The sequence below is a fragment of the Artibeus jamaicensis genome, unplaced genomic scaffold, assembly GCF_021234435.1.
Source record: "Artibeus jamaicensis isolate MK-2021 breed Jamaican fruit bat unplaced genomic scaffold, CSHL_Jam_final contig_391, whole genome shotgun sequence".
NCBI classification, from domain to species: Eukaryota; Metazoa; Chordata; class Mammalia; order Chiroptera; family Phyllostomidae; genus Artibeus; species Artibeus jamaicensis.
This window is the reverse complement of record NW_026521814.1, coordinates 12,018,991-12,032,048: the sequence shown is the minus strand read 5'-3', so window position 1 is coordinate 12,032,048 and position 13,058 is coordinate 12,018,991. Positions and strand designations below refer to the sequence as shown.

Sequence of the window (13,058 nt, the reverse complement as noted above, 5' to 3'; positions counted from 1 at the left end):
AAGTATATATTTAGTAACTACTTTTTTATATTTTTATTTTTAGGTTAATGTTTATATTGTGCTTTGATCATGTCTCATAATGTGAGGACCTGAATATTATGAATATAGTCATTCATTCATTCACTCACTCACTCATTCATAGGGACCCCTTGTATACCAGTGACTGTGTTAGCTGTGGGAATGCACCTGTGAACAACATTCTTGTACCTATTGAATTTACATTTTAATGGGAAAATAAAGAATGCCAAGTAATGACAAGGGCCATAAAAATAAGTAAAGTAGTATAGAGGGATAGGAATGAGGAGGTACAACTTAGGGTAAGGAGTCAGTAAAGGCCTTTCTGATGATACAGCTCCTGAGCAGAGACCAAAAAAACATAATAAAATGACTATTGAAATCTACCATTAACTTTCAAATTTTCCTCCAACCGATTATTTCCCCACTGGCACCAAAAGGATCCTGGTGGGCCACCCTTTTCCATCTCTCTCCTCCTTTGACCCTTCTCTGTCTCTTTTACCAGAAACAGAGATATGCCTGAAATTTTAAGTAACCATGAGTAAAGCAGGAGGTTTATGAGAGAGGAGAAACCAGGCTATTAGATAACTAAGCTGCAAATAGTCAGAAACTAGATAGGTGTTTCTTTAAGGTTAGTGAATTTTAAAATTAAGAATGAACCAAGCATTTCAAATAAAGACTTATCCATCTCTTCAGAGATATTAATAATGTAAATTTATCAAGGTATTTATGATATAAGGACCTAAGCAGTGGTTCAGCATCATAGTATTAAATATTTAATGAATATTGCCGTATTTTAATTTAGACAACTATAAATATATAGTTTCATGCTCTCATAGATTAATAAGCCCATAACTAAATAGAACTAACATTTTAAACATTTTAGAGTTTTTTTTTCATTTACGTCTCATTTGAGGTAGGGCAAATATTATCCTCATTTTTAAATAAGGAGACAGGCTTATAGAGGTTTAACTGTGACCTTACCCCAGGTCACAAAGCTTACAGGTGTCTGAGATCCAACCATAGGTCTTCTGGTTCTAAATCCTGGGCATTTGCTTATGCTACACAGTTACATAACATGCCCATTTAATCTTCAGAAGACCAAGTAGCCCTTGTAATATATTACTTTCACAGATAATCAACATTTTGTTATCTTTACATTAATCTAAAATATTTTATGAAATGAGTAGTAGTGAAAACAGACCTATTAAATGAGTTTATCAATTTTCGTATCAAGGCAGAATCTCCAACTAAGAAAGGTAGTCAGCCATATTCATCATTGCTTTTCTTATGTCCCACATTAAATCAGTGAATCTGTTAATAATTGTGTTTCCAGCAGTGTTCCAGCCCAATTTTCCTGATGATTATGCTCATAGTGTAAGTCCTCACACGAGGATATGCTTATTGATTTTGGAGAGAGAGGAAGGGTGAGAGAGAAATACCAATTGATTCCTTCTCCTATGTGCCCCAAGTGGGGGTTGAACTTGAAACCTAGGCATGTGCCATGACCTAGAATTAAACCCATGATCCTTGGTGCACAGGATGGCGCTCCAACCAACTGAGCCTCCTGGCCGGGGCAATGCTCATAAATTTTGAGCTGTAATATATATATTTAATTTTTAAATAAAAAATAATATGAGCTATTGTAACATTAGACTATAGAAAATACCTTTACCACAATCCAGTAGAACAGACTGAAGTGCTTTTCCACTTCCCTGCGGGTTGGAAGGTGTGATACAGAACTGCAGGGCCATGTATCTGCTGCAGTGAGGTGATTTATTGTTGCTGTCCATGCCCATCTGCCTGCTGGCCTCGTTCAGTGTGAACAGAGGAGACTTTGTCTCTGGAGAGAAGACCCTTTCAGTTTGTTACACGGCCTCTCCCAGGACTTCCCACTCTCTTGGTCACAGATAAACATCATAGCTTATAAGTACTGATCTTTTTAAGACTGTATTTGTTTTTCAACATCAGTCCATTTTACAGGTGACTCAGGCAAAGGCAGATCGTGAATAAAGAAAAAGAACAGTCATGGTTCCTTTTCTCTGTCCTATGACAATTATAACAGTTATGAGACTATGTTAAAATCATTTATTTACTCTGAAGTGACAGAAAACTGTAGTGCCTTATTACAGATTGTAAAAGAAACTCTTTGTGTTTTGTTTGTTTGTTTGTTTTTGATTTTAGAACAATTCTTTTCAAAGGTACTTATAAAAACTTGAGTGTGGGAAGAAACCAAGGTGAAATGTTGATTTCAGCAAACCAGAATGGTTCCCTGCCTTGGTCATTAAAAGATACTAATAGCACACAGTTAAATCCTATAATTTATTCCTCAAATGATGCTGATAACATAAGTACCCTGACTAATCATAATTATGCTGTAGTGCTTGAGCTGTAAACAAAAAGGAAATGAAGCATTTAACTATATGCCATTAAGTAATAGAATGATCTTGTCTGGGTCTCTGTGTTATTTGCTAGGGATTGAAAACCTGCCAGAATCAAAATAGGAGCCACAATGGGTGGCTAATTTTGTCTTAGTTTTCAAAGCTATATAGTAATTCCTCAAAGTGGAATTCTCTCCTCCTCCTCAAGAGCCATATTTCTAAGTATTAATTAATTAGAACTTAATAGTTTCTATAATGACTATAAATCTAATTTGTTAGTAGGAGTCACTGCTTTCATATATCATATATATATATTTTCAGATTTGAAAAACCATCTTCAGATTGGTAACAAGAGAATAGCACTACCAATTTATAAAGACATTTATAGAGACTGACCTATGTGGCTCAGTTGAAGGTTGTCCCACAGTGTGAAAGGTCACTGGCTCAATTCCCCGTCAGGGTGCATGCCTAGGTTGCAGGCTAGGTCTCTGGGAGGGGCATGTGTAAAAGGCAACTGATTGATGTTTCTCTCCCTTCCTTTCTTTCTCCCTTCCCCTCCCTCGAAAAATAAATAAAATCTTTTTAAGACAATGTTAAGTAATTATGTAAATGAATGGCAGAAAGGGATTGGAATTTCTATGTTTAACCATATTCTTATAGTAATTTACAAGTATTTACTTATCCCCAATGTTTGCTGTCCCACTAGACTACTTTTGCCTTCAAACACCTGTTCAACTGACTTAGAAATACCCCAATAGTAACCTACTTTGTAAATATTCAGAATATGAAAAAAGAAGAAAATTTGGATAAAAAAGAAAACAGGTTAACAAACAACAATTAGGTATAAATTACTGTGTGTTACAAAATACACTTTTATTCTGTCTGAAACCTTTAACCCTCAATGATATGTTAATCCCATTCAGCAACTATTTTCAGATTGTCTCAGTGCTGTGCTGGGGCTTGACCGTTATAATATGATGCCTTCAAAGAACTTACAATTAGTTGAGATGGCACTAGTACGAAACAAGTTCCCAGCGCCATCCGGAGAAGAGGATGTCCATGATATCGATTGAAGACTTGGTGGAAGCAGTAGTACCCGTGACCAGCCTTAAACAGTAGACAAGGTTTAGATAAGAGAGGAGAGACTTCAAGAAGTTGGGTGATAATGATCAGTGTGCAGAACTAGTTATGAACCTGGTGTTTGTCTGGTCTAACTATTACATTAAACTGGCTGACGGAGGCTTTGCACTGAGGAACGCATATTTCCAGAGAGATGAACTGGGGAGGTGAGGGCTCAGTTGTGGGGACTGCACTGTGAATGGCAAAAGAAAGGTTTTATAGCTGTTCTTGTGGGCAGTGAGAACTTTGGAAGTCTTATTTTTTGAAAGTTAAGATTTAGAAGATATTGTCAGCAGTGAATAAAATGGACAAAGGAGGTGGCCAAGAAAAACCAAAAGGATATTGGTTGGAAACACATTAAGTAACCCAGTTTTGAAATTTTTGACCAGTGGTAGTAGTAGGAATCAAGAGGAGAAAATACAAAAGATCCTGAAAACAGAGAAAGTACTTGGTGATTGGCTAGCCATAGATAATAAAGACTGTTGCTCAAATTTGTGTTGAGCTTTAAAACAATCTAAAGTGTATTAAATGCTAGTGTGCCAGGAAGGTATTGTGTTTTGCCATGTATGATGCACTCCTGTGTATAATGCACACCCATGTTTTGTGCACATTATACAAGGGATTATTAAACCCATTATACCCATGACATATAATTATTATACCAATGTGTAATGTGCATCCTTACTTTTCCCTCAAAAATTTTGGCAAAAAACTGCACATTATACATGGCAAAAAACATAAATTCCAGAAAAGGCATTAATTAAGGTACTCTGTGGGCTGTAAGTTTATGCATTTTATCAAACTTTATGTGTTTTATCTGGGCCACATGGGAAAATTCTTGTGCTCAGATTGAAAACACAAGGCTTTTCCAAAATACAATCTCTATTTTTAAAATTGAGTGGTGGGCAGATATAGATGTCTTAGACATAGAATATCTGATCAGGAAAGGTGTCACTCACTACCTTGAAATAGTTATGAAAAGTAATGCTTTTTTTAACTTAAAAGATAAAACCTTATGAAACATGAAAGAAAATTGCTGAGAGTTACAGAGCTAGTGTATCTAGTGTGGCAATCAGAAAGAATTTGTGAAATTTTATGTGATCAAGTGTGTTTTGTTTAACCACTGCTTCATTTCAGGGCTATAGACCTCTGCATGTGCTTAACTAAAAAGAAGGAAATTGATTCTTATAAAAAGTAGTTTTCAGCTAATGAGAACAAGGTGAACATCTACAGGTTATATAATCTAGTTACATAACTTTAATAGGATACTTGTATGCCATTAAATGAAGCTTACATACCCTGAGTAAGTAAACAAATATATTTTCCCACCCGTGTCACATTATCTCAATGTAAACTGAGAAAGCTAGTCTTTTACATTTTTTCACATGATTGCCTCTCTCCTTGTGAGTGACTGCAGTTGTTCTTTTTTCTTTCTTAACCTCAAATCACTTATGAATCAGCGTTTAAATATTAGGTTGAATAATTTCATAACTCATTGCCAAAAATGTGCCTAGAGACCAAGGTTGCTTACTTCAAGGCTCCAAATCACCCTGATCAGTCTACAACCAGGTCACCAACCCTCATTTTCACCAAGAAACTGCCATAAGTCTGGTCCAACATACCATACCCCTTTCTAAGGAGACAACTTATACAGCAGTTAAGTTCTAAAGTCATCATGTACAGTCAACCCTTGAAAAATCCCTTAAGTCACCTGTATAGAATACAGCACACGGACTCTGTGTATACTCCTAAGTCTAAACCAACCCCGATTTTTTTTTTTTTTTGTTAGCATTGTTCTTCAGAGAACAGCAAGTTAAGTAATTCGAGTATGGAAACTTGCTTTATGGAAAAGGAAAAAAAAAGCTTTTGTTTTCCTTGAGAGAGTAGTTGAATTTGTGTTAGTTAAGTATGCATTCCATGACTCCACCCTTCCAAACATTTCTTATCCATCTTTCCATCCCTAATTCTTCAGCGTGTTCGCTGCTCTTCCTTGAAGCCCTGCATTCCCTTTCATTCCCCTTAGATGGAGGCTGCCCTTTTTCTCATCGCCTGCATACTGTGTGAGCAATGGTAGACAGGATTGACTTCCTCATGGCCACCTTGTACCACTGCTAGGCCATTACTATTTGCTCTTTGTAAAAATTGCCTCTTTGAGGTTCAAGTGCAGCCTCACTGCTCACGTCTACCGACCTCATTCTAGTCATTCCTCATTCACTGAAGACTTGAATATCTGGCTCACTGTTATCTTCTCTGCTGCCAAGTTTTGCCATTATCTTGCTTGACTTTAGCATCCATGTAAATTGCCCATTAAATTCTCTGCCCTCTTAGTTCCTTGACCTCCTCATTGCCAGTGATGTTTTTCTCTATTACATTTCAGCCAACAACTAGCATGGCCATCGTAGGTTATCCTGGACCTACTCAACTGCAATATTAAATTCAACAGCTTACTATCTGACTACTCTGAAGTCTGTCAACCCTCACCCATCTCCGCTTCTCCTGCATAGATTGGACTTATCACTTCAGTGTTCATTTTTGAGTTTGTCGTCTGCTGCTTGCTCATCTGTCCTCTGTACCTAGGCTTCTGCCTCACCGCTCCAGTGAGACCCCTCTCTAATGGGAACCAGCAGCCAGCTACCTGTTCCTATTACTGCTTAAATGTTTTGTTACAAGAATTTTACTTTGAATTGTTTCTTTTAAGAATTCTACAAGTCACCCTGGCTGGTGTGACTCAGTTGGAGCATCATCCTGTACACCAAAAGGTTGTGGGTTCAATTCCTGATCAGGGCATATACCTAAGTTATGGGTTTGATCCCAGGTTGGGGCACATATGAGGAAAAAGAACTATCAGTGTTTCTTGCATTGATTTTCTCTCTCTCCCTTCCTCTCTCTCCAAAATCAATAAACACTTTTTAAAAAGAACTCTGTAATTCTTCCATTTTATTGTGACTAAGCTAAGCCTCTACTAAGTAAAATTTAGGTGGTATTATTAAAAATTTGTAAAAGTTTATTATTATGAGCTAATTATTATTTAACATGTTATTTTTTTCAACTTTCCTAGTAAGTTCTATTTACAAAATAAGGCTAATGAGATCATTCTGCACTATTTAGGTTTAATTTACAACATGGTATAATTGTGCACAGAAAATGTTATACACAGAATTTACTAATGAGTTTCTATAGTAATCATTTAAAAATAAATTTTAATTCTTGTTTTCCAGTTGAAGCTTTATATCAAACTACATACCCAGAATATCTCCAGTACATTTATCTGGTGGCACCAATATCTCTTATGATGTTAAACCCTATAGGGTTCATTTTCTGTGAAATCCAGAAGTGGAAAGACAGTCAAAATGCTTCTCAAAACAAAGTAAAAATTGTGGGACTTGGACTTCTGCGAGTATTACAGAACCCAATAGTATTTATGGTCTTCGTTGGCATTGCCTTCAATTTTATTCTTGACCGAAAGGTGCCCGACTATATGGAAAACTTTCTTGATGGACTTGGAGATTCTTTTTCCGGAGCAGCTCTATTTTACCTTGGTCTTACAATGGTAGGAAAAATAAAGAAACTGAAGAAGTCAGCATTTGTTATTCTAATTCTTCTCATCACAGCTAAACTGTAAGTTTCACTTATTTAACTTGGGGATTATATTTTATGAAAGTCTTATTTAGCCAGCTCATGGGAATGTCTGTAAGTATTTTCTCTTTAAATAATTTGATGATAATTCCTCCTAACTGAGTACATGATTTAAAGGAAAATCTGTGATTTAAATCCATGATTGAAAGGAAAATGTAATGGTGGTGTATTGTGGAAAATAATTTTCTTATTTCATGTAGGTTATCCATTCTGTTTTACTGTTACAGGATAAAGACTATTGTTTTCCTTCAGCTTTTATATAACTTTACTTAATATCTCCTAATGTCCAAGTGTAATAATATTTTTGCAGGATTTTTGAGTTTTGCAGGATTTTTGCAGGATTTCTGAGTTTTCTTAATCTGTTAAAATCCTCAAGCTCAAAGCATCTTAGTCATGAAAAGAACAATAATTTTTAATACAAACTGTTTTTCAAATGCATATAATCATGAATTTGGGGAAAATCTTCTATAATACTGAGGGCGGTTGAAATTTCTAAATAGAAGTAAGTTAATATGAATGATTATGATCAACCTTCTGATCCTAGCCTGTGAAAGAGTATCAGCCCCTCAGTTAATAGTTCTTCAGCTTACTTAGCTCCTTAGCCATGGAGTTATACTTCATGGTGCAAGTGACGTCAGTTTTACTGCCAGATTACCCCAGGGTATGTGGGGCATTCTTAACTATTGAGTTCAGCTCTTGTACTGACGGTTAAATTTATGAGACCAGTGCAGTATAAAATAGTATCTCTATTTTCAAAATAATACAAATGAATACAAATTCTATCTGTAATATTCTAATGTAATATTCTATCAATAATAATAAGAATATTATCTATGATGGTATAATGCTCCTTAGAAATAAGATATTAATTAGTATTGTCACAGTAATAGATATGGTTCTAACAGTAATAGTATTATCAGTTTATAAGTAGAATTTAAATATTCTCATTTTAAAAAATGGTTTAAATCCTCACCTGAGGACATATTTATTAATTTTAGAGAGAAAGGAAGGGAGAGAGAGAGAAAGAAACATCGATGTGAGAGAGAAGCATCAGTTGGTTGCCTCCAGGATGCACCCCAATTGGGGATTGAACCTGCAGCCTAGGTATGTGCCCTGTCCGGAGACCAAACCCGCAACCTTTTGGTGTATGGGATGACGCTCCAGCCAACTGAGCCACCTGGTCAGGGCTTAATATTCTCATCTTTTAGCACCTTTTTTTCTGGGTCTTTGATCCCTATTTAATATTTTCATCTATTTTTTAAATTTTATTTAATTTTAGAAAGAGGGGAAAGGAGGGAGAAAGCAAGGGAGAGAAACATTGATGTGCAAGCAAAACACTGATTGGTTGCCTGTTGCATGCCCCTCATGGCGGGGACCTGGCCTACAACCCAGGCGTGTGCCCTGGCCAGGAATTGAACCGACAACCTTTCCATTGATGGAAGAATGCCCAACCCGCTGAGCCACACCAGTCAGGACTTATCTACTTTTTTAATTTAAAAAGTGCACAGAAGAGATGTTGATCCTAGAGCATCTCTCTAAGCACGGCTGTAAAAATATCATCAGCCTTGGTCTTGTTTTTAGGGGGAATCTCTGTTAGCTCAGCTACTACTGATAATGCTCTTTCAGTGGAATCCTGAAGGATTTAATAATTGACTCTTCACCATGTCCAGATTTCACCAATTTTCTGCTCTATTTCAGTTGTTTTCGCTTCTTTGCTAAACTTTTGTCTTTCCGAAGATGAAGAGCTAATTGTAAGATACCCATTTTCTACTGTTTTTGGAAACCTAATTGAGCAGCATTATCATTACCTGAACCGTTTACACCCCTAATCATGATTTTTTTTAAAAAAAAAACTTGTTTTTCAAAAAGGAGTTCAGTAATTTTCTTTTTAAAAGTTTACTCAGATTGGCAATCTTTTTTCTTTTAATATTTCAATGAACTAATATAGGAAACAAGAAACAGCAGCTATTATTACCACTTTTACAAGCTTTTTGGGAGAAAATTATTTGTAGAACAAAAGTCTGATTTTCTTCTTCCTAATTACTAACATTTGAGGTATTTTTAGAATACTGTTACACTTTAAAGGGCTCTGAGTTGAATTCTTGAGTCTTTCAATGAAATGTCCACAAGTAGGCATACAGAGAATGTGTGCATGCAAATAGATACACCTTCTAGGAAGAAGAACACTAACCTAATGCAAGTTCATGAGAGCCATGTACCACTTGGGGACCAGCATGCTTGGATATCAAGTTATGATATATTTTTTGTTTCTTCAGCCTGGTGTTGCCATTGCTGTGCAGAGAAATGGTGGAGGTCTTGGACAAGGGTGACAGTGTAGTGAACCATACAAGTTTATCAAATTACGCATTTTTGTACGGTGTCTTTCCTGTCGCACCGGGAGTGGCCATCTTTTCAACGCAGTTCAACATGGAAGTAGAGATTGTACGTATATGCCATGTTCTAAGTTTGATTGCTTGTGTGGTTAGTAGAGAGTGAATTTTCAAAAGATGGAGTCAGCATTTTTTTATGAGAACTTGATATCTATAAGTTACTTCATGGTATATAAGGAGGCATCCTGTGACATCATGTAACAAGTTTTTAACCTGAGGTCTTCATTCAGGCAGTACATTTTTCATTGGTCTTTTTTAGTTTCAAGTATCTTATTTCTGTACTTACACTTAAGCCTAAAGGTTATTTGTAGAAGGGTAACTTTTGAAATTTTGAGGGAAAAAGATTCTACTTCACTCATTGATAATTCAGCCTCCAAATGAAAAACACCACATAATCAACTGCAGCAAATAGCTAAAATCAATTAAAACCAAGTTGTTACCAGTGTCTAAGCATATTGTACATGTTCTCTACATTAGTAGAATAAATGTTTTTGAAGTATAACATGAAGGTACTAAATTGTTTAACAAAGTCACTTCCATTTTTAGTCTGTAAAATGTTTACATAGTAATTTTATAGTTTTTTAACTTGCTTTTATTGCCCTATATTTTATGAAATAGTGAAAGGAAACTGGTCATCAGTTTAATTAGATCACTAATATGGTTTACTTCTTAGAACCTAGAAGATAACCACCAGCCATGGGATGTCTACTATTAATTATGTGAAAGTATAAACTGACCATAGATTGGAAAAGGAGCCAAGGGGACCTAATGATGTTTTCTTTTAAAAAGAGCGCTCAGAAAGGGGGATTATGGTATCAGATGACATGCTGGATTCTGTGATGTCTTTTTACTGGCTCTTGCTTTTATTTGAGAATGCCTTAGTGTGCTGTGGCCATTTAAAGTTTAAGGTAATTGTTCAAGTGTGACTTGACCCTTTCCTCAATTTGGTTTTATTTTTGCAGATAACCTCAGGGATGGTAATAAGCACATTTGTGTCTGCACCAATCATGTATGTTTCTGCCTGGTTACTGACCTTTCCCTCAATGGACCCTAAGCCTTTGGCTTATGCCATCCAGACTGTTAGTTTTGATATAAGTATTATCAGCCTGGTCTCCTTGGTAAGTATTTTTCAGTGTAAAAACGAATGAGAACCACAGAATGAGTTTGCAGATAGCTTGGTAACAGAAATTTAGGAATTAAAATATCTAATTTTGTAGGCAGTAGAGAACACTAAAGCCTACCTGTAAAACATAATATCAGTCTTAAGAGATTTGTCTTTCAAACTGGGAGTTAGAATTGTATAGCAGACAAGGCATGAAATTTAGTCAGACCCAAACTTGACTTTGGCTTTATCACAAACTAACTGTGTGTCTCTGTGGAGTTACCTTGACTTCTCTAAGCTTCATTTTTCTCAGCTACAAAGTAGAGATAATGATTTTACCTATTTCCTGTGGTTGCTTTAAGGATCACATGAGACAGTATGTGTGGAAAGCATTCTGTACATGGTGAATCACTATACAGATACTGGCTGTCGCAGCATCGTGGAGTTGAGGAATCTTCAGGGTCACATCCATTCACCCATTTAATGTTAATGAAAATTTTTTGCTTAAGTTAAATACTTACCCATTTGACAACTAGAGTATTTTATAAGTTGTCTGTTGAATTCAAGCAGTATTTTGGTTGGAAAAAGACAACTTTTACTGTTAAAGGAAAGGACGTGGGGTTGAATAGGTATATTGATAACACATATGTAATAAATGTAATTTTTAGGAAATTTCACTTCCGTTACATATTCTTAACAATCTATGCCCATTATTAGGAGGGCACTTTGGGGAGAGAGACAATGTAAGTTTTGATGGGCAATGAGGGGAGCAGAAAGAAGGAAATTAACCAGCATACTTGGCTGGCCACTGTATAGGTAGAATAGAAACCCAATCCTTTTCACTATAAGGAATGCAAGAAAATCTTAAGGTAGACAATGTGTATTGTTTGAAGTAAAATAGCCTGGAATTTAGATACCACATGAGGCAATGGAATCAAAAAGGGAGAATGTAGCCCTGACCGATGTAGCTAAGTTGATTGGGCATCATCATGCAAAGCAAAAGGTCACTGGTTCAGTTCCTGGTCAGAGCACATGCTTGGGTTGCGGGTTGTCCCTGGTTGGGGTGTGTACAAGAGGCAACTGATCAATGTTTCTCTCTCACATTAATATTTCTCTCCCTCTCCTTCTCCCTCCCTTCCCCTCACTCTAAAAATAAATAAACTCTTTTAAAAAAACATGGGAGAACTTGGTGCATTGTAGCTGCATCTCCCACTAAAGCTCTCTCCCTGAATAGTTGACTATGAACCTGCGTCCCATCCCAGCCACCAAAGGTAGGGGAAGTCAGAACACGGCCCTGGTCAAGATTCTCAAAGACCCTGTCATTTTGGGGCAGTTGATTTATGATAGGACCTCCCCATGCTTTTTATTTTACCATGGATACAGTAATTTACCTTGATACCATTTAGGGAACTAGACAGATTAAAGTAAATACAATGTTGGAATTTTTTTTCTGAACCAGGGTAGAGTGGATTTTTTAAAGAGGCTAATCAATGAATTCAATAAGTAATTAAATTATAAAGATTATAAAGATTAAGAAACTTGAATAACTTTTGAACCTTTTGTCTTTAAGATCTGGTCTCTGGCTATTCTTCTTCTGAGTAAAAAATATAAACAGCTTCCTCATATGCTTACAACTAATTTACTCATCGCTCAGGTTAGTAAATGTTCAGGTATTTAGAACTATGGCTTTCTCGTCTGTGCTGCTACAGAGAAGAAAATTATTTACAGTCAAAAATATATTTTTACCAAATGCAATCAATTATAATTTGATTACAATGAATTTATGCCTAATTTATTAAATATTGTAATGGGTCTTAAACTGTATAAAGTTGAGGTTCATAATGCATTTGATGATAATTTTGCATTTTTAATAGAAATAATTGTGGCATTAAAAATTGAACCCTCCCAGTCTCGTTTTTCTAGTTAAGTCTTTGTATGTCTCAAATTATAATGGAAAGGTTCACATTTTGTAAACCATTATTAAATATAAAGTTAATATTTAGAATGTTCTTATCCGTTTTAATTGAATATGTACCTTGTTAAAGAATCTGTATAAGAAAGGTTTTTTACCATAAAACTTGAAGTTTTAGTGTAACTAGGATGCTATAGTTGATGATTAGTCAGAAATAATTTAAACCGAATAATTACATTTACTGTGAATAAAACACTAGTGTGACTTTGTATTTTTCTCCTTTTTTCTTCAGTCTGCTGTCTGTGCTGGAATGATAATATGGAATTTTGTTAAAGAAAAAAATATTATTGGACAAATTCTGGTGTTTGTTCTATTGTACAGCTCCCTCTATAGCACCTACCTATGGGCAGGTAAGTTGGATCATGAGTGGAAATTGAGGTCTGTCTTCTCTCCATCACTATAAGCCCTCAGCTTCTAGTGATCTTTTTGAAGTCTCCTAGTAC

General features: G+C 35.8%; 1 protein-coding gene and 1 long non-coding RNA gene across 6 annotated transcripts in view; one reads left to right on the top strand and one right to left on the bottom strand.

The window, feature by feature from the left end:
- Window positions 1-13,058, top strand: part of GPR155 (G protein-coupled receptor 155) — a 45,581-nt gene that overhangs the window by 5,310 nt on the left and 27,213 nt on the right. For both annotated transcript variants that reach the window (XM_037155859.2, XM_037155861.2), the window contains 5 exons: window positions 6,734-7,133; window positions 9,428-9,593; window positions 10,504-10,659; window positions 12,214-12,297; window positions 12,848-12,965. In XM_037155859.2, coding sequence (XP_037011754.2) covers window positions 6,734-7,133; window positions 9,428-9,593; window positions 10,504-10,659; window positions 12,214-12,297; window positions 12,848-12,965 — 924 coding nt within the window. The remainder of the gene's footprint in view (window positions 1-6,733; window positions 7,134-9,427; window positions 9,594-10,503; window positions 10,660-12,213; window positions 12,298-12,847; window positions 12,966-13,058) is intronic.
- Window positions 1-13,058, bottom strand: part of LOC119057206 (uncharacterized) — a 75,844-nt gene that overhangs the window by 40,105 nt on the left and 22,681 nt on the right. For 3 of the 4 annotated variants that reach the window (XR_008391606.1, XR_008391608.1, XR_008391607.1), the window contains exon 2: window positions 3,393-3,503. The exons of the other annotated variant lie outside the window; for it this stretch is intronic. This is a non-coding gene — a long non-coding RNA (uncharacterized LOC119057206). The remainder of the gene's footprint in view (window positions 1-3,392; window positions 3,504-13,058) is intronic. 4 annotated transcript variants of the gene reach the window in all.